This window comes from Pinus tabuliformis, chromosome 4_1, assembly GCF_031772625.1.
Source record: "Pinus tabuliformis cultivar Carrire ecotype Pingquan chromosome 4_1, CPIR1, whole genome shotgun sequence".
Taxonomy (NCBI): domain Eukaryota; kingdom Viridiplantae; phylum Streptophyta; class Pinopsida; order Pinales; family Pinaceae; genus Pinus; species Pinus tabuliformis.
In genome coordinates this window covers 84,316,102-84,339,053 of record NC_142303.1, presented here as the reverse complement: position 1 = coordinate 84,339,053, position 22,952 = coordinate 84,316,102, and the positions used below count along the sequence as shown (strand labels likewise).

The 22,952-nt window shown below is 38.3% G+C and overlaps 1 protein-coding gene across 3 annotated transcripts in view; it reads right to left on the bottom strand.

The window, feature by feature from the left end:
* Window positions 1-338: 338 nt before the first annotated feature.
* The window catches only part of LOC149174298 (calmodulin-binding protein 60 D-like), a 122,697-nt gene continuing 100,083 nt past the window's right edge, over window positions 339-22,952 (bottom strand). For all 3 annotated transcript variants that reach the window (XM_089419292.1, XM_089419294.1, XM_089419293.1), the window contains 5 exons: window positions 21,343-21,503; window positions 21,042-21,239; window positions 20,748-20,928; window positions 20,561-20,640; window positions 339-614 (listed from right to left, as the gene is read on the bottom strand). In XM_089419292.1, coding sequence (XP_089275418.1) covers window positions 609-614; window positions 20,561-20,640; window positions 20,748-20,928; window positions 21,042-21,239; window positions 21,343-21,503 — 626 coding nt within the window. In that variant the 3' untranslated portion in view covers window positions 339-608. The remainder of the gene's footprint in view (window positions 615-20,560; window positions 20,641-20,747; window positions 20,929-21,041; window positions 21,240-21,342; window positions 21,504-22,952) is intronic.

Genomic DNA, 22,952 nt, shown 5'->3' with positions numbered 1-22,952 from the left:
TTAATTGAATGAAAACACCAAGTGGTTATATAATTTGTCAATGTGAATAAAATTGATAAGTGGAAAAATTAGAAATGTTAGACATTTGAAGCATGTATGTGATAAAAGCTATATAATTTTTATTAAAGTGTTTATCCAAAACAAACATTGATTTTAAACAAAGAGGTGCATTAATAATTTGAATGCATTTGAATGATGAAATTTAGAAAGGTGTGACAAAGATGCTAGAAGAAAGTTTTAGAGCATGCTACATTGCTCTCTTGAATCTTGATTAAGAAAATAAATAGTACATGTTTTCTAACTTATCTTTCATTCTCGTTTTTACATTGTTTTGTAAATTAGTTTAACTGTTTTCCTTTCTTTAGATGAAACTTCTTGTAACACTTTTAAAGATAGTTTATCAACAAACTATTTCAAAAAATAGAGCTTTTGCATCTTACATATTCATGGTGATTATTAGGATGCTAGAAAACATTCTTGTGTGCATAAGCATTCCAAGCTAGCCATACATCCCAGGAAGTAATGAAATCTTATTCCTTTCTAAAATTCAATCTTTTGAATCCAACCCCTTAATCATTCCTTGATTGTCCTTCCCTACTAGTTGTCCTTTATACCTGTCAAAGAGTAATCATTAGTCTATTATGTGTTACTATGTTTGTGCAATGCATGGTAAGCAATAAGAAAATGAAGAATGACCACTATTCAAGTTCAAAAGGGGGAATAAATTGAAAATGATGAAGCATTTTATGAACTATGTTGAGTGTCACCACTTTTATGAAAAGGAGGTATTTTATAGTAAAAATTGTTAAGAATAATTCCACATGATGATGAAGAGAGAAACTACTTTTGAGAAGAACTTGGACGAAAGTATAATATTATTAGAACTCCAAATACCCAAAGAAATGTAGTCAAGACAAGAGAACAACATGTAACACCAGTGTAGTACCAGATTTTGACCCTTGAACAATGTTTAATCAAGTTACATGAATATTATGTTAATTTACTTATTTTCCTAAGTGTCCAACCTAATGAGATTTTTTTTAACACCCTTGTTATATATATTTCTATGTAACATGTACAGTGTCCTCATGCATAGCCCACATCCAAGGCATGAGTAGAGAATGATGAAATTCCTAGAATTCATTATTTTATGTTTATGTTTCATATTTCTTAGCTATCATATTGTGGTATCACCAAGACATGTTTACAAATGTTAACTTGATGAAATAAAAGGGTAAGAATATACTAGCTTTTGTTAGTTGTCATATTTCTTGACATTTTATTTTTGTTGTTGCTATTTTAACCTTATCTATGTTAATGATAATTCACCGTTAATTATAGGTTACAAGTTTATAAGGGAAAGAGATCTAAGGGAGAGTGAAAAATTGCATCAAATGGCCATAATGTAGGTTTGTGACCTTATTCATTAGCCCTTAATTATCACAGAAAACAATTTAATTCAACCTCCATATCTAATGTTGAAGTGGAGACCTCTAGTTCTCCCACCTTATACCATTATTTCAGAGAGCACATTCAGCCATTGGTTGTCACTTTTGTATTAAAACTCTCTTCTTGGACTCATATACACCATTAAGAGGGTGAATGTTGGACACCTAATCTACTAAGGGTTGGTGTGGTGGAATGTGAAGAGTCATTGGAATCCAAGAGACCTTGGAAGATGAATCCAATGGTCATAGAGAATGTATAAATGTATATATCTTTGTGAATAAAAATGTAACTTGCGATTATCTTTCATATATTGTTCACATTCCATGTATGTGTTTAACATTTCCTATAGTTCTGCACTATTTACTATTTTCCATAGTATGGGGAAAATTCGCATGACTCACATTTGGACATCGATGGAGTCCTCTTAAGGAAAATACACCTTACTAGAAGCAATGAATGTTATGGTGATTTTTATGAGAAGGCATATATCCTTTTCACACCCACTATTAGAATGTCTTACAATTATCGAGACTTGAAAAAATTGAGATCAAACATTAGGAAGTACATAGTGCAACCATCTATGCAATGGTGTTATTACATTTGACAACATTTCCAACTTTGATGCCAATTGTTTTATATTTTTCATTATTAACATCCATAAAGTTACCATATTATAATGAAGAGTTAACTGAAGAAGATTTGCAAGTAGGCATTAAAGAGGGATACTACTCCATGGTATAATTGAAACATGGGTCCTAAAAATTGAGTCCTAGAATTATGTACAAGAACACTTTTTGGAGGTCATGACATAAAAAGTGTTGTAGAGTGTGACTTCAACGATGGCATTGATCATGATGTTAGTGGTGATCATGATGGTGAGGGAGAGGATGGTAAGGAGGTCGTTGGTCATGGTCATGAGGTTGATGGATATTATCTTTTATTACTAACCAATTTCATCAATTTGATTTTCTTCTAGGCAATGGTGTTGATGAACCATGCAAATTGAAAATGTCCAATCCAAGCCATCTACCAAATAAAAAAACCAACAAAATGTAGAAGATGAATGTCATCCCTTACTAGCTTGTACAAATACAAAAAAATAACCTATCAGAAGGAATCTAAGCTAGGCATTGATTGTGTGGCATTTGACTATGATCTTCTTGTGAGATATTTTTTTTATTGTGATATTATGTGACTTCTTTTTAAGATTCTCATTCATTAAATGTGGGTTATTTTCTTTGGGGCATATAAGAGATGGGTAATTAACTTTGTGATGTGAAAAGTGGATGACTACTTATCATATTTATTTATTGTATATACAAATAATGGTCGACTAGTACTTCCATACACCTTGTGCTTGGCATTACAATGATACATACCAACTTTATTTTTGGGTCTATGATATGACTTGGTCAATGATTAGCCCCTTAGAATTCTTCGCAGTTGTTCCTCCAATGAACTCCTAGATCCAAGCTTTAGAGTCGATTGTTCTAAAGATTTTATCACCCTTGTGTGATAGACTCCTGAATTTGTGAATTGTAGTTGCAATGATGGCTAAAGGGATTTTTAGCTAGAGAAATCCCTCATGTATGTGTTTAACATTTCTTATAGTTCTACACTATTTAATATTTTTCATAGTATGGGGAAAATTCGCATGACTCACATTTGGACATCGATGGAGTCCTCTTAAGGAAAATACACCTTACTAGAAGCAGTGAATGTTATGGTGATTTTTATGAGAAGACATATATCCTTTTCACACCCACTATTAGAATGTCTTACAATTATTGAGACTTGAAAAAATTGAGATCAAACATTAGGAAGTACGTAGTGCAACCATCTATGCAATGGTGTTATTACATTTGACAACATTTCCAACTTTGATGCCAATTATTTTATGTTTTCCATTATTAACATCCATAAAGTTACCATAATATAATGAAGAATTAACTGAAGAAGATTTGCAAGTAGGCATTAAAGAGGGATACTACTCCATGGTATAATTGAAACATGGATCCTAAAAATTGAGTCCTAGAATTATGTACAAGAACACTTTTTCGAGGTGATGACATAAAAAGTGTTGTAGAGTGTGACTTCAATGATGGCATTGATCATGATGTTAGTGGTGATCATGATGATGAGGGAGAGGATGGTAAGGAGGTTGTTGGTCATGGTCATGAGGTTGATGGATATTATCTTTTATTACTAACCAATTTCATCAATTTGATTTTCTTCTGGACAATGGTGTTGATGAACCATGCAAATTGAAAATGTGCAATCCAAGCCATCCAAATAAAAAAACCAACAAAATGTAGAAGATGAATGTCATCCCTTACTAGCTTGTACAAATACAAAAAATAACCTATCAGAAGGAATCTAAGTTAGGCATTGATTGTGTGGCATTTGACTATGATCTTGTTGTGAGATATTTTTTTTATTGTGATATTATGTGACATCTTTTTAAGATTCTCATTCATTAAATGTGGGTTATTTTCTTTGGGGCATATAAGAGATGGGTAGTTAACTTTGTGATGTGAAAAGTGGATGACTACTTATCATATTTATTTATTGTATATACAAATAATGGTCAACTAGTACTTCCATACACCTTGTGCTTGGCATTACAACCCACATTTATTAATTGAATTTGCCTTTCATGGTTGGTTACCATCTTCCATGCATCTTGTATTTGAGATCATTAGGCATACCTTTAGTGATTGGATATCAACCTTCTCTAAGTTTTTCTTCTCACACGTCACTTGGTGTGTTAGGAGAATGCCTAGAATCTAAAATTTTGTTTATGAGAATATTGACTCTTTCATATTTTGGCTTATGAGTTATTTGTTCTTAATATATTATGCATTTATGTTAAAGTTTCAACTATAAGTTGACATTCACCTTTAATTTTGTTTAAGTGGGGATTGCATAGCAATCCATGGGATAAGACTCACCACAATAGTAAATGGATAATTCTAGGCTATGCCGAAAAGACGCAAGGCAATGTAGAGTTTATACCATAGGTGGAGGGTTATATTCCATTGAGGTTGAATTTCATTAATTCCTTGTTGATGGTCATGTCTAATTAGAAGGTATTATTGGAATATTTTTATGAGTACACCATGTTTCATGTAGGAAAGATTAGGGTCCTTATCATTTGTTTGGTTATAATAACTTATTATACTATTGATTTGTTTTAGAGTTGGTTTTCATATTTATGTTGATGTCATTGACAAAGTTTGTTGGAAGAAATTGTCATTGACAAATCTGCTACAAGACTCTCCATGTGTGAGTCACATTTTTCAAGTTGACAACCCAACTGTGGATAATTTCGTCTGGGGTCAAGGACTTTGTCCTACCTGGCCAATTGCTAGCAAAACACCTAAAATTCTTCGTTATTGGTATAAATTTATTTGTAAACACAATCTCCTCGACTGAAGTAACCTCCGACATGGAAAGCCATATTAGTTAAAAAGGAAAACAAATTGCCTTACAGAATTTCTAGCATTCCTTGCAACTTGTCTTGATGATGTTAGCGACATGGTTGACCCAGTTATATTGCTTTCCTGTCCTGATAATTTGGTCAATGACTTCCAACGTATTCAGTCTAACATCTGACGATTGACCTGCCAATGTGAGGCATAAGGATACAATGATACATACCAACTTTATTTTTGGGTCTATGATATGACTTGGTCAATGATTAGTCCCTTAGGATTCTTGGCAGTTGTTCCTCCAATGAACTCCTAGATCCAAGCTTTAGAGTCGATTGTTCTAAAGATTTTATCACCCTTGTGCGATAGACTCCTGATTTTGTGAATTGCAGTTGCAATGATGGCTAAAGGGATTTTTAGCTAGAGAAATCCCTCGTGGAATCGATTAACAATAAATTTTGCAGCCTCCTTCGTGCCTTGAAATTTTGCAATTAACAGAGCACCCAAGTTATCCAGAATACCTGCAGTGTACAGGTGCTCTATTTTAGTGTGCCATTTCTTGTCGACTAGGACCCATTTTTTAGATGACACCCAATGTGTATCCCAAGAGGTTTTTTCGACCTTGGCATTTCTAATGTTGTTGAGGCTAACCTCCAACTCTGTGGCAGTAGAATTATCAAATCAGACTTTCGTCTGGTGTTTGACCAGTGTTTCTTGAGCCTGCGCCTGTGCTCTGCGGGGTCGCATTTTGAAACCCTCCTAAAATTCCTTTCCTCTCAAACAATCGAGTAGGTTGGAATCAGAGATTGCAGGGTTGGGAAAACCCGAAATCTCGATAATGTTTGCAAGTTTTGTGCTTGATTGCTCGGGTGCGAAAATGCGTGGAAATGGCAAAGTCTTTGATTTAAAAAAGTATCTTGGAGAGTGTGTGACATTAATTTGATCTGGCGGGTTCAGTTGTGTTCGTCCCATCGACTTAATTGTAGTGTCAAAATTTATTTTTTGCTCATGTTGAGTGCGTGGGTCTGTTGTCATGGTGCTTTTGGTAGTTGGGTGCTTTATTGGACTAACCAAATTACGTGCACTTGAACCTTTGTCAATTTTCAAATTCTCAATAAGTTTGGGGTGTTATGGGGTAGGAAATTTTTGTCTACTCAACTTAGAGACTTGGCTTGAGAATTTCGATTAGGTCTTTTAGTTGAGTTGAAAACAGTCTTTTTTATACTATTCATGGTATCTTTGTCGACGCTCTTTTCAACTTTCCTAATAATAATCTCTCAGTCGTTCCTTTGAATTTTGTTATGATTTCTTATCTACATACTTTGTAGATCCTCAACCTGATCCACGTTGATGGCTTGTGCTTGTAATAATAGTTTGGTTGTTACTTATTTGTTGAACTAGTATGTTATCATACCTACTTTGATAACTTAATCTTCTATTAGTGAATTCAATCTGAAACGTAATTTAAATGTACTTGATTTAGATTATTGTATAAGGGTTGGATAGTTCCACTGCCATAGAGTGGTTTTTAATTGAACCCATGTTCACTAGCGCCTCAATGAGTTTTCACCTGTGGTCATGCCAGTTTTTCTATGATATATACTTTTTCATTCGGGTGTCGTTGACGACAAAATCGAATAAGTGTCCTTGAAGTGCCTCAATTGAACTACTCTAGATTTGAAGGGTATAATTTTTTGTGCGTGTGTTGGGAATCACGATTGTTGTTGGACCAAAACCCACAAATGTTAGTCAATGATCGCATTGCCAGAGATAAGGATCCACGAGAGGTGGTTAGTCCATGTCGCGAACACATGGGGAGCATTGATTTATCTAATGTCCAACAGTCTCCCCCCCAACGCAAGTCGGTTGTGTATCGAACTCTTGATCTACGCTCTGATACCACTTGTTGGGAATCATGATTGTCGTTAGACCAAAACTTGCAGGGGTTAGTCAACGATCACATTGCCATAGATAAGGATTCACGGGAGACAGTTAGTCCATGTCACGAAACACACAGGGAGAGTTGATTTATCCAATGTCCAATAGTGTGCATGTGTGAGACTAGCTATTTTCAATCCATTGTTTATATTTTATTTACTTGCTAAAAATTCCAGCAATTCTTTTATTCTGTGGATCTATAGTAAATTGATTTACAACAAGAGAATCTACTAAGTAAAAAATTGCTAGTAGCTCGGGTTAGTAAAATTAACATTACAAGCATCAAATGTGAAAATGTAAGTTTGGGGAAATCAACAAGCATAGGATCCCACAGGCTTCATTCAACCTATTGCAATACCTTTCCTTCTCTACAGAAGAATTGAGTTTAGCTTTAGTGCCCATAGTGACTATAAATCCACTTACTTCGTAGAAGTAGGATCTTGTGCTTCCACTCAAAGTAGTTGAATGGAGTAAGAATCACATTGATAGTGAGTCGATCCAGCCTCTTCGCGTTACTCAATATTGTAAGGCTTGTAATAAATGTTAGTGTTCCTCACAATGCTCTAATGCTTTGATACCGTGTTAGATTTTAAGCACAAGCACAAGCACAAGATCTAGATGTGTAAAAAAAATACTACACTAGCCATTGCAAGAAAAGAAAGAAGAAGAATGAAATTAAACTAAAATAGACTAAGTGGCTGAAAGAATCGATTCATATTACTTCATAAATCTTGTGTGCATTATTGAGTGACATAAATACATATTTATAGCACTCCTTGAGAGGGAACCAATGTACACTATGTTGCGGTTCCATAGTGCATGTACATGAAAAAAATAGAAAAACATTTTCCCTTTTTAGCTAGTAGCTTAAAATTGGAGTAAGATGTTAATTTTTAGGGCTAGATTGTTCTTTGTTGAAGATAATTGCATTTTTTAAATTTTTCAACATTTTCATATTACATTTACCCCATAACATCATATATGTAGAGAGAACAATAACATCAACAATGCAGCGGAACAATAAGGAACAACAGAAGAAAAACATACACAATAGAGACACTAGGATTTTGGTCGAAGACCGTGGGAAAACCCCACAAGGGGGAAATCCCAGAATCAATTCTTCTCCTTCTATTAGATATTCATCAAATATTTAGTTGAGATATAAAGTACAAACAGCATGGTACATAAGTCTTTCATCATCAATCACATTAGGCCACCTAGGGCCAACATGAGATCTTATAGGATCCTCATAAGCCAATCAAAGAGGCTGCCTCCAAATCACTGTAGGTAGCATAGATCTATGTTCATAGGAAATCATACCACTGTTATGTGTCATTGTTAAATATCACTGTCATAAGTATAATTAGCGTTTCCCAAACACCATTTCCATCACTGACATATGTGCAAATAGCACTGCCACAAATACAACTGTCAAGCATCACAGTCATAAGAACTTGTCATATATCATAGATACGAGCACAGGCATGATTGTCAACGACCCTGTCATAAGCACAAATACTACAACCATCCTCTATTGTCATAAGAACTGCCATACCACACTATCATATCACCATATATTACTGATTGAAGATAAGAACAAGTGTCACTGCTATAACTCATTGTCCAAACACACAAGCTAGGGCTTCATAAACCCTAATCATAGATCTTCTCAAGTAGGCCTTTTTCTAGGTAGCTTACAACAACCCTTTACTCCAGCAGATCAATTGCTTCTAAGTCCAAACTAGACCTCATCTCTTAACAATACATTAGATTAAGAAGAACAAAACAACATAGCTCTAGGTCGATTTCATTCTGCCTTTGATACTACACATCTAGTGTATACAATTCTGAAATTTTGGCCCTCTAACTAGGGCTTCTTGAATTGCCACGTTTGTCCTATTTTCGTGGCCTAATCTCCTTCAAACCTGCGTTATAGTTCCAACGAATTCAACCACTTTAAACACAGGTCACTTCCATGGAAAATGACCTTAGTTCAGACCCCAACCCGGGCTCGACCCTTCAGCATTACTTTGATAAGATCAATTTTGTGCCATGAATTCTCGACCTTACCAGTCTCAACCATAGTTTTCAAAACCGGAACCGGTGACAAGACCGGTCCACCTAATAAATCGGGCTTCAAATCGGAACCAATCAAACCAAGACTGGTCATATCTCAATGAACCGATCTTTAAGAAAATACATGAAATAATTAGTTTTTAATAAAAAAAACTATTTTAAAGATTTAAAACCATGATTCCAAACTAACAGAGACAAAATATGCAACTTTGAACCCCTGAGGTTGTTCCAAGTAGACTTCCTCCTTGATTGAGCCATGCAAGAAAGCAATTTTAACATCCATTTGATGTAGGTTCCTTACTTGAGTGGTAGCGAGAGCAATAATAGATCGGATCGTGGTATATCGGGCAACAGGTGCAAATATTTCGTCATAGTCTACTCCTTCCTTTTAAGAGGATCCACGAGCTACGAACCTGGCCTTATATTTTTCAGCACTCCCATCAGCTCCATGTTTGATTTTGTAAAGCCATTTAGAGGTGACCACGTACTTGTCCTTGGGTCTAGGCACCACGTCCCAGACATCATTCTTCATGATCGATTCATATTCCTCATTCATCGCATCCTTCCATACATGGTGTTTTACGGCTTCTTCAAATGTGCATGGTTCAGCTTGAACGATAGTACTCATAGCAACCAAGTATTCTTGAAATATGTTTGGTTTCTTACTTCCGTGGAATGCCCCTCTTGGACCAGTATGTCTTTCAGCATCTTCGAGAGTATCTTTGAGCCATAGTGGTTGTTTCCTTGAGGTAAAGGGATCACCAGGAGGTGGATCAATAGGATCCATCGGACTATCAACATCGCGCATAGGCTCATCAATCATAGGTTCGTCCTATTTTTCTGTAGCATCATCATTTCCTTCCTTGAGATAGGGAGATCTCTAGCTTTCCCAAGGGCAGAATCTTCATCAAAGGTGACACCATGACTTACTTCCACATCTCTTTGACCACGTACATAGATACTATATGCTTTTGAATTTTAATTGTAGCCAACAAATATACCCTTCTTCCCAAATGCTTCCAACTTGTTCCTTTTCTCTTTAGGCACATGAAAATACATGGGACAACCAAATATTCTAAAATGAAAACATCAAGTTTCTTACCAATGAAGATCTCCTCGGGTGTCTTGAAATCCAATACTTGATGCGGGCTCCTATTTTGAACATATACAGCAGTGTTGGCAGCTTCTCCCCATAAGAACTTTGGTAGACCTTGATCATGGAGCATAGCATAGGTGGCTTCCATGATTGTTCGATTCTTCCTTTCAACAACGCCATTTTGCTCAGGAGTGTATGGAACAGTTGTCTCCCTCTTAATTCTAGCCTCTCTGCAAAAGTCATTGAATTCATTTTATTCATATTCGGTTCCACTGTCGGTCCTCAATATTATGATCTTCTTCCCAGTTTGATTTTCCACCAATGCTTTGAAAGAACAGAACCATTTGAACACTTCATCCTTCTTCAAGAAATAGATCCATGTTTTGTGTGAGAAGTCATCCACAAAGATTGCATAATATAGGTATCCTCCCAAAAATGATACGGGAAACATACCAAATAGATTGGAATGGACCAATTCAAGAATATTGGTAGTCTTGCTTTCACTAGAAGGGAATTGTCCCCTTGTAAGTTTTCCAGCTGCAAAACCCTCACAAGCACCTTCATGGTTCATATTGAATTCGGGCATACTTGTAACCATCTTTCTTACCCCAGGTAAGGCTTTGTAATGCAAGTGGGCAAACCTTTGGTGCCATAGCTCAGATTGAAGTGAAGTATCGATTGTCAAAGCTCCCAATGGACTTCCTCCAACTTGATAGAGGCCATCAACCCTAAATCCAAGAGTAAATGAATCTTTAGGGTTTCTTTGTCAAATGTGTACATTTCCATCAATGAAAACTACCTTGAAGCCTTTATCTTCCATCACAGAAATAGATAACAGGTTCTTCTTCAAATCGGTCACATACAAACTTCTTGTATATGAATGGTTTCACCTTGATTCAAGTGAATAGTAACAATACCTATCCATTTCACGGGGTAGGTGGTATTATCTCCAAGTATGATCTCCAAATTAGTCTTCTTTTCAACCAAATTTGAGAGGGCCTCCTTATACCCAGTGAAGTGCCTTGAGGCTCCACTATCAATCAACCAATGATCCAAAGTATCCGGAGGAGAGGCAGTAGATAGAGCGGTAATACGCTAAAAATCATTTTGTTTTTCTATAACATTACTTTCATCATACCTGGTATTTCTTGTCCTTTTGGGAGGTCAACCATTTCCATTTCGAGCAGCGGGAGCATTCCTCTTTCCTCTATTGTTGAACTTGTTGTTCCTTTCACTGTTATTGCTGTTGTTATTGTCATCAACCCTTGGAGTATTATTGTTGTGAGGACACTCTCTAGCATAGTGGTCGAACGTGTTGCAATTGTAGCACCTTCATTTTCTTTCTTCTTTGAATCCCTTGTTGAATCCTTAACCCTGTCTCCTTGGACCAACATTATTTTTCCTCTTAGCATGAGCGGAGAAAGTAGTTGGTTCATTTCCATTTGAGGGCTTGTTTCTCTCCATCATCCTTGTCTCCTCTCGAGTGCATCGAGTCAATAATTCATCAAAACCAGGGATCCTGTCATTGTTGAGAATGGTGGTGTTAGACACATCCCATGACCTTGGAAGATGTCCAAGTGCAATGAGAGTGAGCTCCTTGTCAATAATAATTTCTCCAATAGATAGTAGGCCATTCCTTATTTGTGTTATTCTCATGAAGTAGGATTGGATAGACTCCCCTTTATCCATCTTGATGTCCTTCAACTTGTTCTTGAGAAAGAGGATTTGATTTGCATTGTTCACTTTGAACATCTCAACCAGTTTATCATACATCTCCTTAGATGTTCCCAAATCAGAAATATAGGAAACCAAATGCTTTTGAATGGAGTCTATGATAATTTTCTTAGATTTGACCTTACCTTTCTTATACTTCGTCTTCGCAGTAATAGTTGCATTTGAAGGAAACTCCACCACTTTTCCCTGCACATAGACCATTGCATCATGCTCTTCCAAAGTCAAGTCCAAAGTCATCTTCCATACATGATAGTTAGATTTGTCATTGAGATTATCCTCAGACTTGAAGTAAGATGTAGAAGCCATTAAGGCTTATCCTTGACCAAAAAATCTCTCTTTGTGATTTCTTTTCTCTCTCTTGCTTGGGCTTCGTCTTCCCCTGGGCTCTAATACCATGCTAATTTTAGTTAACAATGGTATAGCACAATTACTTCAAGGTTCCTTTAGCAGCGCAATGACAATTTCCAATTTAGTTTTCCAATAGCAATCACATTAACCATAAATCACATTGATAGTCATTGTAGATAGAACATGAACAATAGAATGCAAAAGACAAGACAAGAAAAAAGAACACCAACTTTGGCGGATGCCAAGAAAAAACCCCAATGTGGGGAAAACCCTTTGATCAAATCTTCTTATTATTATATCAAATGTTCAACAGAGAGAGAGAGAGAGTAAAAAAAATCAAAATTGACTTACCAAATCAAAGTCAAAACAACCCTGACAAATTTGCAGTGAAATTCAACCCTAACAAAAAAGTCAAAGATGGTCAACGGATAAGCAAATCATCCTTTGGTGCTCGACCAAAGGAAATCAAACTCGGTCTTCAACAGTGGTCAAAGTTAACCCAAAACAGTCACAACAATTGCAGTCAAATTTGGTCAACCATGCGGTCAATGCAGGTCAAACAACCCAAAAAATCTCGATTTTTGTGCCAATCAATGCGGCTTGGTCAAATAGAGTCAAACCCTCCAAATGTTGATTTGGGGTACCATCGGATGTGCTCTAGACACTAAAATCGGTGGAGAGGCTAAAGCACATGAGATCTCCAATACCCAGAAATGGTTTGGGCAAAATCTAACCAGTTTGGGAGATATTAAAATAATTAATATTTTTAATGGAGTCCCTAAGTCTAAACTTAGGGAAAATAAAATATTAATGTGAATTAATATAAAACTGAGTTAGAATGGTCCAAAAGTCATGGATCAAGCCAGATCTAACCTTAGTCGTTGATTAGGGACTTAATCTCGGTCGTTGAATTTTCAATGACAAAAGTATAAGAGGAGGCTTGAGGATCACTTGGAGAACACACTGAGTTGATCACGAATTCGATTTTCTGGGGCAGGGCTTGTTGAGGAAATCGAAGGAGTGATCAGAGTTGCAGCTGAGGGGCAGTGAATATAGAAGCAGAGAGGCAGAGAGGGTACCGGGAGCATCAGCGCAGAAGCCGAAAGAGGGTTGACGCAAAGCCAGCCAAAGGCCACGCAGAAGCAACCAGAGGCAGCCAGGAGCTGCAGAGTGCAGAGAGCCAGCGTGGGTGACACAGAGGCTCCAGAGGTTGACGCAGGCTAGATGGGGTGACGTTGGGCCAAAGAGGCTGACGCAGACCCTAGAGGCCAACACAAACCCTAAAGGTTGACGCTGGGAGATTTCGTGGGGCAGATTGGAGCTAAGAGTTGTGGGATTGTACATCCGGGTTTTTAGCCGGAATATCTATCTCCGACTGAGAGGTACTACTGCCGAGAGCATTCTCTGTTGGGTGAGCCATTTCTGGCACCCAAATTGTATTCTGAAACTGCTTAATAATAAAACCCTCAGATAGTTGCACCGGTTTTCCCACATTGGGTTTTTCCGGGGACATTAGTCCAAAAATAAAGTGTCACTTATGTGCTTGTTTTTTCCTTCAGTTGATGATCTGTATGTGTTGAGCATGTACTTGTATTTATTTTCAGTGTTTACATGGTAAATAACTTGTTGATTAACAAAACAAGTAGGAAGAAATAAATCAGAAAGTACATGAAGGATTTCTAATAGATAGAATTAGAAATTCCAACATGGTATCAGAGCATGGTTACAGATCACAGGAGAACTGAGGGCATCAGCCGAGCAGAGCAGCAACAGCAGAAACAGTTGTCCCAAGTGACAGAAGTTGTTCCTAGTGGAAAAGCAGCAAGGGGTGATGTAGTGCCTACGTCATCAAGTTTGAGCCGGGAGAAGGATCTGCGCAATGGAAAAAAGGAGCAGACCTTACCTACACAGTGCTCGGTCATCTTTCTCAGTTGGGTAGGATTGATGCCCGTGGCCGGGAGGTGCAGATTTTGCTGGTGCTAGGATTGTGCAGAGTCTAGAGGCTCTAACCTTCAATTTGCTGGGGCATAAGAGGTTGTGGAGAAGTTGCGGAGTGAAGCTGGTGGGGTACTGTGGTCAGAACAATACCTAACAGGGCAAGACCATGGAGGAGGGAGTTGCTACCTAGGATTTCTAGCCAAGAAATCCGGATCAGTGGTGCAGCTGCACTAACGATTAGAGTGGGGACATCTCAACATTGGCAAAGGGGTTTCTAGGAGGGAAATCGAGGCTCAAAGGGAATCACACCAAGAACTTCCAGGAGGGTAGTAGAGAGACTCGAAAGAGTCGAAAGAGGAGCAGTGAGATGGCAGTGAACGGGGTAAGAGATCAAGATAGACTAGACAGAGCCTCAAACTTCATAGTCTGGAAGGCTAGGATCTTGTCCGTTCTAGACAGGCATCGTCTCAAGGACTTCACCTTGAAAACGATAGCGATCCCAGTTGACCCGACTGAGAACGATAAGTACAAGGAGGCAATGGCGAGGGCCAAGAGCATCATCCTTGACTAGGTCAAGGACCATGTAGTACCACATATTGCCGAAAAGGACACGACAAATGCAATGTGGAAGGCCCTGACGAAATTGTATCAGCATACTTTTGTGCAGAGGAAGATGCTACTAGAAAATCAGCTATGGTCATATCAGATGCAGAAAGGAGAACAGATCGACATCTTTCTCGATCAATTGAAGGAGATTCGGGATCAGCTGACTTCCATAGGGGCCACGTCGGATCAGGAATTAATGGTGAGGACCGCATTGAACGCAGTCTCAGAGGACTGGGAGGTATTTGTCTAGAGCATATTGGGCAGATCGACCCTTCCAGATTGGGAGGAACTGTGGGCGGCTCTTCGTCAGGAAGAGATTAGAAGGCTAACCAAGGCAGGAAGTAGCAACAAGGGGGTCAGAATCAAGAAGGAGGAAGAGGAGGATGTTGCCCTAGCATCTGAAGGAAAACACGAGAAACGAAAGAAGAAGGACCTCTCCAAGGTCAAATGCTTCCACTGTGGGGAACTGGGTCATTATGCGAGCCAGTGTCCGAGGAAGAAGAGCAAGGGAGAGGCTTCTGAGACCAAGGCTACGCTAGCAAGGGCGAAGAAATAAGTGGAGACAGATGATGACTGTGCCATGAGTGCTCATGCACCTCGTGAGAGGAAGTGGGGAGACATCGAGCTGTAGTCAGACGGACTACAGGCGACGAGGGGCAGGATCCTCGAGGTACCCAACCTCTTGGATTATACCTTGCTACGAGAGCCCCAAAGAGTAGCGGAACTGACGGAGATGTCAGAGTTGGGAGATCAGTTACTTACTTCTCAGTCACTGAGTTGCAGTGCTATGGGCAGCACGATGCAGCGTGATGAGAGGGATTACAGTGCAGATGCAGCAGTGGCAGTGGTAGTAGGGCCATGGGCAGCAGCACGGATGCAGAGGGAGCTATTGTACAGATGCAGCAGTGCAGAGGATGTTGGGAAGCAGGCCTAGCATCAGCACAAGGACCGATTTCAGATGATCAGGGTGATGCTCAGTGAGGAGTATTACTAGAGCACAGTCTTCACTAAGAGGGAGTGTTGATTTGGGGTAGCATTGGATGTGCTCTAGCCACGAAAATGGGTGGAGAGGCTAAGCACATGAGATCTCCAATACCCAGAAATGGTTTGGACAAAATCTAACCAGTTTGGGAGATATTCAAATAATTAATATTTTTAATGGAGTCCCTAAATCTAAACTTAGGGAAAATAAAATATTAATGTGAATTAATATAAAACTGAGCTAGAATGGTCCAAAAGTCATGTATCAAGCCAGATCTAATCTTAGCCGTTGATTAGGGACTTAATCTCAGTCGTTGAATTGTCAACGAGAAAAGTATAAGAGGAGGCTTGAGGGTCACTTGGAGAACACACCGAGTTGATCAAGAATTCGATTTTTTGGGGCAGGTCTTGCTAAGGAAATTGAAGGAGTGATCAAAGTTGCAGCTGAGGGGCAGTGAATATAGAAGCAAAGAGGCAGAGAGGGTAACGGAAGCATCAGCACAGAAGGCGAGAGAGAGTTGACGCAGAGCCAGCTAGAGGCCACGCAAAAGCAGCGAGAGGCCACACAGAGGCAGCCAGGAGCTGCGCAGTGCCAGAGAGAGCTAGCATGGGTGACGCAAAGGCTCCAGAGGCTGACGGAGAGCCTCCAGAGGCTGACGTAGGGCTAGTTGGGGTGACGTTGGGCCAGAGAGGTTGATGCAGACCCTAGAGGCTGACGCTGGGAGATTTCGTGGGGCAGATTGGAGCTGAGAGTTGTGGGATTGTACATCCGGGTTTTTAGCCGGAATATCTGTCTCCAACTAAGAGGTACTACTGCCGAGAGCATTCTCTGTTGGGTGAGCCATTTCTGGCACCCAGATTGTATTCTGAAACTGCTTAATAATAAAACCCTCAGATAGTTACACCGGTTTTCTCGCATTGGGTTTTTCCGAGGACATTAGTCCAAAAATAACAATGTCACTTGTGTGCTTGTTTTTTCCTTCAGTTGATGATCTGTATGTGTTGAGCATGTACTTGTATTTATTTTCAGTATTTACATGGTAAATAACTTGTTAATTAACAGAACAAGTAGGAAGAAATAAATCAGAAAGTACATGAAGGATTTCTAACAAATAGAATTAGAAATTCCAACACCAAAATCGCAGTCAAACTTGGTCAAATAGTCTTTGGTCAATGTTGGTCAATGCTGGTCAAACTTCAGTCAACTTCTAAAATTTTCAGCCCCTGTACTTCTATCTGAAATTCTTCCTCCTTGCCACATGTGTGAGAGAGAAGATATGCCCAATAGTTGTACGAACCAATAAGAGAAGGAGAGAGGAATGTGTGAGTGAATGACATGCCAAATGAGGTTTGAGGTCTCGTATATTTATACAAGTCATTGAGGGTGAAGAGACATGTCCATTGGGCTTCATGAGCCTACATGATCATGAAGCCGACCTTGACAATTTGCACATCTGTGGGCATAAATTCAAAAACACATTTGTGCTTGTCCAAATTTGATGATCTTTAGGTCAATTTTGGTCCTCTCGAAAAAAGGAATTCAATGCAATCATTATCTCCATCAAATGAGTTGTCCAAAGTGGAATTTGGCCCTAGTCGCCAAATTTAGCAATTCATCATACTATCTACTAATATATTAGACTTCTGACAAAGCTCCTTTTGAGAGTACTTTAAACGATAATGCATAGTTCTCATAAGGTGACATGTTTAGGAACAGAGTGACATTCAAGACAACTTGCATTGACTTCCTAATTTCAAGTCAAAATAATCTTTAGGAGGTCTAATTGATTCAAATCTCTCAAGACTTACAAATACCATTGTAAGACAACATCTTTTGACACTTTCTTCTGCCACAATCTTGCACGAACCTTAATATCTTCAAGTTCATACTTCAATTCCTTCATAAGATATATCACAGTATATCTAGCATTCCGTACTCATGTTCTGAGCAACAAAGTTCATATTTGTAGCTGATTTCTTTATGGAGTATATTTCCAGTCCACATGCTCATGATTGTACTTCAACTCTTGCGACTCATCTTCTTGTTGACAAGACTCGTAAGTATCACAAAGACAAGTCTAGAATCAAATCAAAGGAGTGTATAAACTTATTCCTTATCAAAAGCAGTTAGATTTTTCTGAGATGAAACTTCTTTGGCCTTCAGAGATTCGGTTTTGAAGTTTCGGCCTCTCTAAGATAACTCTTCAAGGTTTCCTAGAACAGAGACTATCTTATGACCTCGAACTTTTACCCATTTTAACAATTGTTCCTTGTAATATGCCTTTTGTATGATTACTTTAGGATTCAGCCACATCAGTTTAGAGTCTTTAGACAACCCTTGATATTTGTTCATGACAGAGAGACAAATATGTGATGATTGTACAGAAGTGACTGAAGCTCTTGGTCCTCAGATGACTTCGTTTTAAGCTTCTGAGACATTAGGGAATGTTGGCATCCTTTTCATGTCTGAGACATTCTAGGCCTTGAGGCTCGGTAAACAACAATATTCTCCAGACTTTGACTTATCTGATCTTGTATCTACGGAGGTCAGTAACATAAGATTTTCAGTCTTCTTCATAACTCTTTCAATGAACTTTAAACTAGGACACAAGTCTCAGGGTTTCTTGTCTTCAAGAGGACTGCTCTTTTATTCTTAGCTATGAAACCATGTTAAATTTTTGAAGGTGTCTTTCAAACTGATAATTATTTTATCTTTTCACATTCTTATTAACATTACATCATTCAATAATTACACCAAAAGACATCAACCACATAGCATTTGATATAGTAGGATCATAAATGGACAGCCAAACAAGAAATTACCTTGGGACAACCCATAATGGGAAAAACCTAGCCAACCTTTTCCTTAGAGAATCAATGCAACAAGAGATACATCAAAGTCAACTAACCAGCAAGATGATCATCCAACAAAGACCAAATCAGCCCTCCACAATTATGTCCATAGAAGCTCTGCAACAAGGTCACAAAACGCCCTCCAAGCCTGCTATAGAATTCACACTATGACACAGAAATCAGCCTCATTCCACAGAGAATCAACCACAAGATTCTCGGCCCCTTTTCTCTGACATATGCCTCAGGGTCTCAGGGTCTCAGCCCTTTAGGCTTTACCTTAGGAATATGCCTCAAGGTCTCAGTCTTCTACCTTAGGAATATGCGTCAGGGTCTCGGCCCTCTATCTCAAAAATCTGCCTCAAGGTCTGAGCCCTCTACCTCAGAAATCTCGCACTTCTACCTCAGATCAGATCATCTGAGTTGTCTTTTGGAGAGCGAATAGGCTCTATTTATAGTTGTTCGTCCATGCGAAAAGACATGTCTCTTGGGTAGGCCGACTTGGTCTTTGTGGAGGCAAAATACAAATTTAAATTTTCATTTTTCCTTCTCTTAAAGAGCAATCAAATAAATAATTTCCTTTTTCTTGCAAGCATGAAGAACATGCTTCATATAATTTTATTTTACAAATATACTTTACATTTCATCTTTTACAAGTACAAATGAACATTAGGAAGACCGACCGTAGCTACAAATTTGAGCACTTTTTGCTGCCATGCATACCTAACAGCCATAGAAATAAGTTTCGTAGCTAAGTCTTAGTCTCCAATGGAGGATCTTTGATCTTTTGTTGTTGAAAATCATTGGAAGAATTTTTTTCTTGGGCTGCTATATGACATTGAATACCCTTTCATTGCATACCATCCAAACTCTAACTTATAGCATTCTTACTCTTGGTCTAGGCATAGAGTATTTGAGCCCTAGTATTGAAAATATAGGTTATCTTAGGGTAGGTACTCTATCCATCATTATAAACCTTCATTCATCACCTTGAGCCATAGCATTAGAACATCCTTTAGGTGATTAGGGAAGCCTCCCTTGTGGTTTAATTCCACTAAAAAGCAGGAGAAAGGTTGTTGAGGTGACAGTGGAAACCCTTTCTCTTGTTGCCATAAGATCTGACCCCACCCAATGAGGCTTTGCACTGGGCCAGCTAGATTTTGCGGCAACAGGCCTCCCTTACCTCTTATATAAATAAATCAAGGAGAGAATATTTCCATTCATATGTTCACTCACTCGTATTCATTATTGTCATGAGATGTGTGACCTAGAGAAGAGTGTGCACTAGCATCTTTCTCTCTCTAAAGTCTTCACATGTTCTTTATCTCTCTTTCTCTTAGTCACTAGAGTTTCTTGGTCTTCTTGGAGTGCCTTGGAGCATATTCGAGCTCTAAGGTTAGGTTTTATCACTTGGAGATTGGAGATTACGGTTTTGCGAGAAAACTCTATAGTGGAATTGTGAAGAAAAAGAGGAGAGGACATCTTACCTTGGAGTATGTGTTGGAATGATTCTTGCATATTGGATCTTCTTGGTTGCTAGGGTCTTGTTGATTTTCCCTAGCTAGAGGCTAGAATTTGAAGAGCTAGGACAATTTGTACTAGCCTTGAGAGAAGTCCATGGTATGTACATGTACGTCATCTTGATCATAGTATTGTATATTCTAGCTATCCAAAACTTGTGCAAGGTCCAGATTTGATTTTCAGTTATATATGTTCTTTATGCATTGTTATTTACAGTGATATATGTTTTATTGATTTAACATAAGGAAAAGGACAATTGTTAATTGATTTGACATCTAAGTGAAGAATATAAGGGGTTGATTTCACTATTGTCACACTACCATTATTACTGCTGTAAGGGTATTTTCAGAGTTGGTTACTGGCTGGTAAGTTTCCTAATGCCACTCTGCATATGTGAATTGACAATTGTAGTTTGGTGAAACATGGCCAGCAAATATTTAAGTACTTGCTGTGACCAAGAACTGATAATGAACACACTGCATTCATGGGTTACCATACTTTGCTGTGCAAAACCTGCTACTAGTGGAGATGCTACTATATTCACATTATAATAACTTAATACGGATGATTCCTATCACTGCTAAGTGCTAACCTGTTTTGCTGACAATTGATGGCTTATAAACATGCTATCCATTATCTGCAACTTATGGTCCAACTGTTCTCCATTCCCATCTGTAGAAAAGATATGGTAATGAATATTTTATAGGATGTGTAGTATACTAGAAATAGTAGAAGCATATCAAGCAGTAGCTGACACAATATTAATTTCAAGGAGTTACCTTGGTCTTGAAGTAAAACTGTCCTTTGAATGTTCGGATCTTTGGGTCTTTGAGGAACTCCAATATGACCATATTGCAGAGTTAAAGATCGAGATGCATTACCAATCAGGAATTCCTCATCCAGTTCATACACTTCATTCCAATTTTGATATGCATGTTTTACCAGCCTTTCCACAAATGACTGTAAAATAGTATATTACAAAAGTTACACAACAGACCAAAGAACCAGGCAGTCTCCAAGGACAAGTTCAATATTTCTTTTGTTAATGAAGATACTCATGATTGAGAGCTTACCTTTTGAGTTTCAGAAAGTTCTTCCCTAGGAATGGTTTGTGCCTCCACAATAATAACTACTAATTCATATATAACATTGAAAACAAGACGAATATTGTTTGGGCCATGATACACATAATATTTGTTACTCAGCACGCATGTCCTTGCATGCTCCACTGTTCCTTCCCACATCTTGGCTGACATTCCATTACCAAGAATCTGCAGTTTTTAAATAAAGTGTGGACGCTCAGATCTGTCTTCTGCGTTTTCGAATATGATATCAGAAACAGATATAAATGAAAATAGAGGACAGTAGCTTTACTTGGCGAAGTCGCAGGGGATCTGTGACAAGTAACCTTAAGAAATCCAGCACTGTGTTAATCCGTTCAGTACTTAGCCTCTGGTGGAAAGCACCATCCTTGCCAACTTTCTCTAGCCGCCATACTTCATCATCCAGAGCTGGAGGATAGTGCTTCTTATACACTGCAAATAAAAAAATAAAGGCTGTTCAATAATTCTACTTCTAGCTATCTAAGAAGGAAAAAATTCAATGCCAACAATATCCAGTTATCCTGAAGCAAACTTCTCTTTGGCAATCTTTTACACAATGCACGGAACAGGTCATATACTGAATAAGTAATATAATACTGATTTAAAGACTTCATGCCCCTATATAGTTACAATCAAATCAATTTAAGGCATGTGTCATTTGCAATTCAACATTTCATTCTCTTAATTCTCTGGAAACTTTAACAAACGGCCATTTCATACAGTCAAATTATTTAAGGCAAAAAGTATGGAAGGGGACTTGCACTGCACTTAAAGATTCTTTCATCAATAATTTGGGCACGCTTGGTCAAATCATGCATGTTTTTAAAAGACGGACCTCCTTTACGATTCCTATTTGAATATAACTTATTGAAATGGATTGGATTATTGATTATTCTGATTGTGGAAGATGCCAGTCACAGTCTGCTATTAATTGTATTCCTGCAAAATGGGAAAATTGCTCAATGTAAGTTATATATTAAGCCCATGCACTAAGCAAATTATTGCAAATGATTGGCTCAGTGTTTTTTCATCTTGTCCATTGAATGTTACTTTATTTTCATCCACATACACAAAATGAAAAGCCACAGAGCCAATCATTAGCTTAGTACATGTTAACTTAGTGCCCTCGAGGTAATATGTAGAAAATTTTCCTATTTTGATGAAAAACAACAACACTAATCAAAATTCAAAAATGTTTGGTATCCGAAAATTTTATACACAGATATCTAAAAAAAATATAATTATTGTTTTTAAAAGAAAAAAAAAATTGATAGGGAGCTAGCAGCTTCCCTAGATAAATGCAACAGCCTGCAAGCCACATATATCAGGAACTCATAGTTCAGCCTAGGACGGAGACGTCTGGAGACCAACGGAACTGGAGCCGGAATCCCAGACTCTAACAGGACACCTATCCTTGCAACCTTACTATGACGGGCCATGTCTCCGGGAACTTGAACCCGGGTGGATGGGATGGCAAACCAACGTCCCTACCACTCGAGCTAAAGCACCCATTGACAATATAATTATTATTTTACAAAAACAGTTCTTTTGTATTTAAGAGAAAAGATGGAAACTGCTGCTATACCCTTACAGCCGATTACATACAGGAGATTTTTCTCTGCCTCCCAACCCCAAGTTAGGCTCAGGCCAAGTAGGGTAAATTTCTTCTTTGACTTTCTACTAATGCTTCGTATACTTTTGTACTGCTTGATATATTGCTTACCTTACAGAATACATCGAACTTACAGAGCTATCTGTCTCCAGTTCTGTTACTTCCACTCAAAATTGCATTACTGTTCTGCTGTGGCTGCCATAGCCCTTCGTTTGATTCTGCTAAGCTAGTCGTGGAAGGACTCTACTGCTGTTCTGTGCGATGCTCCA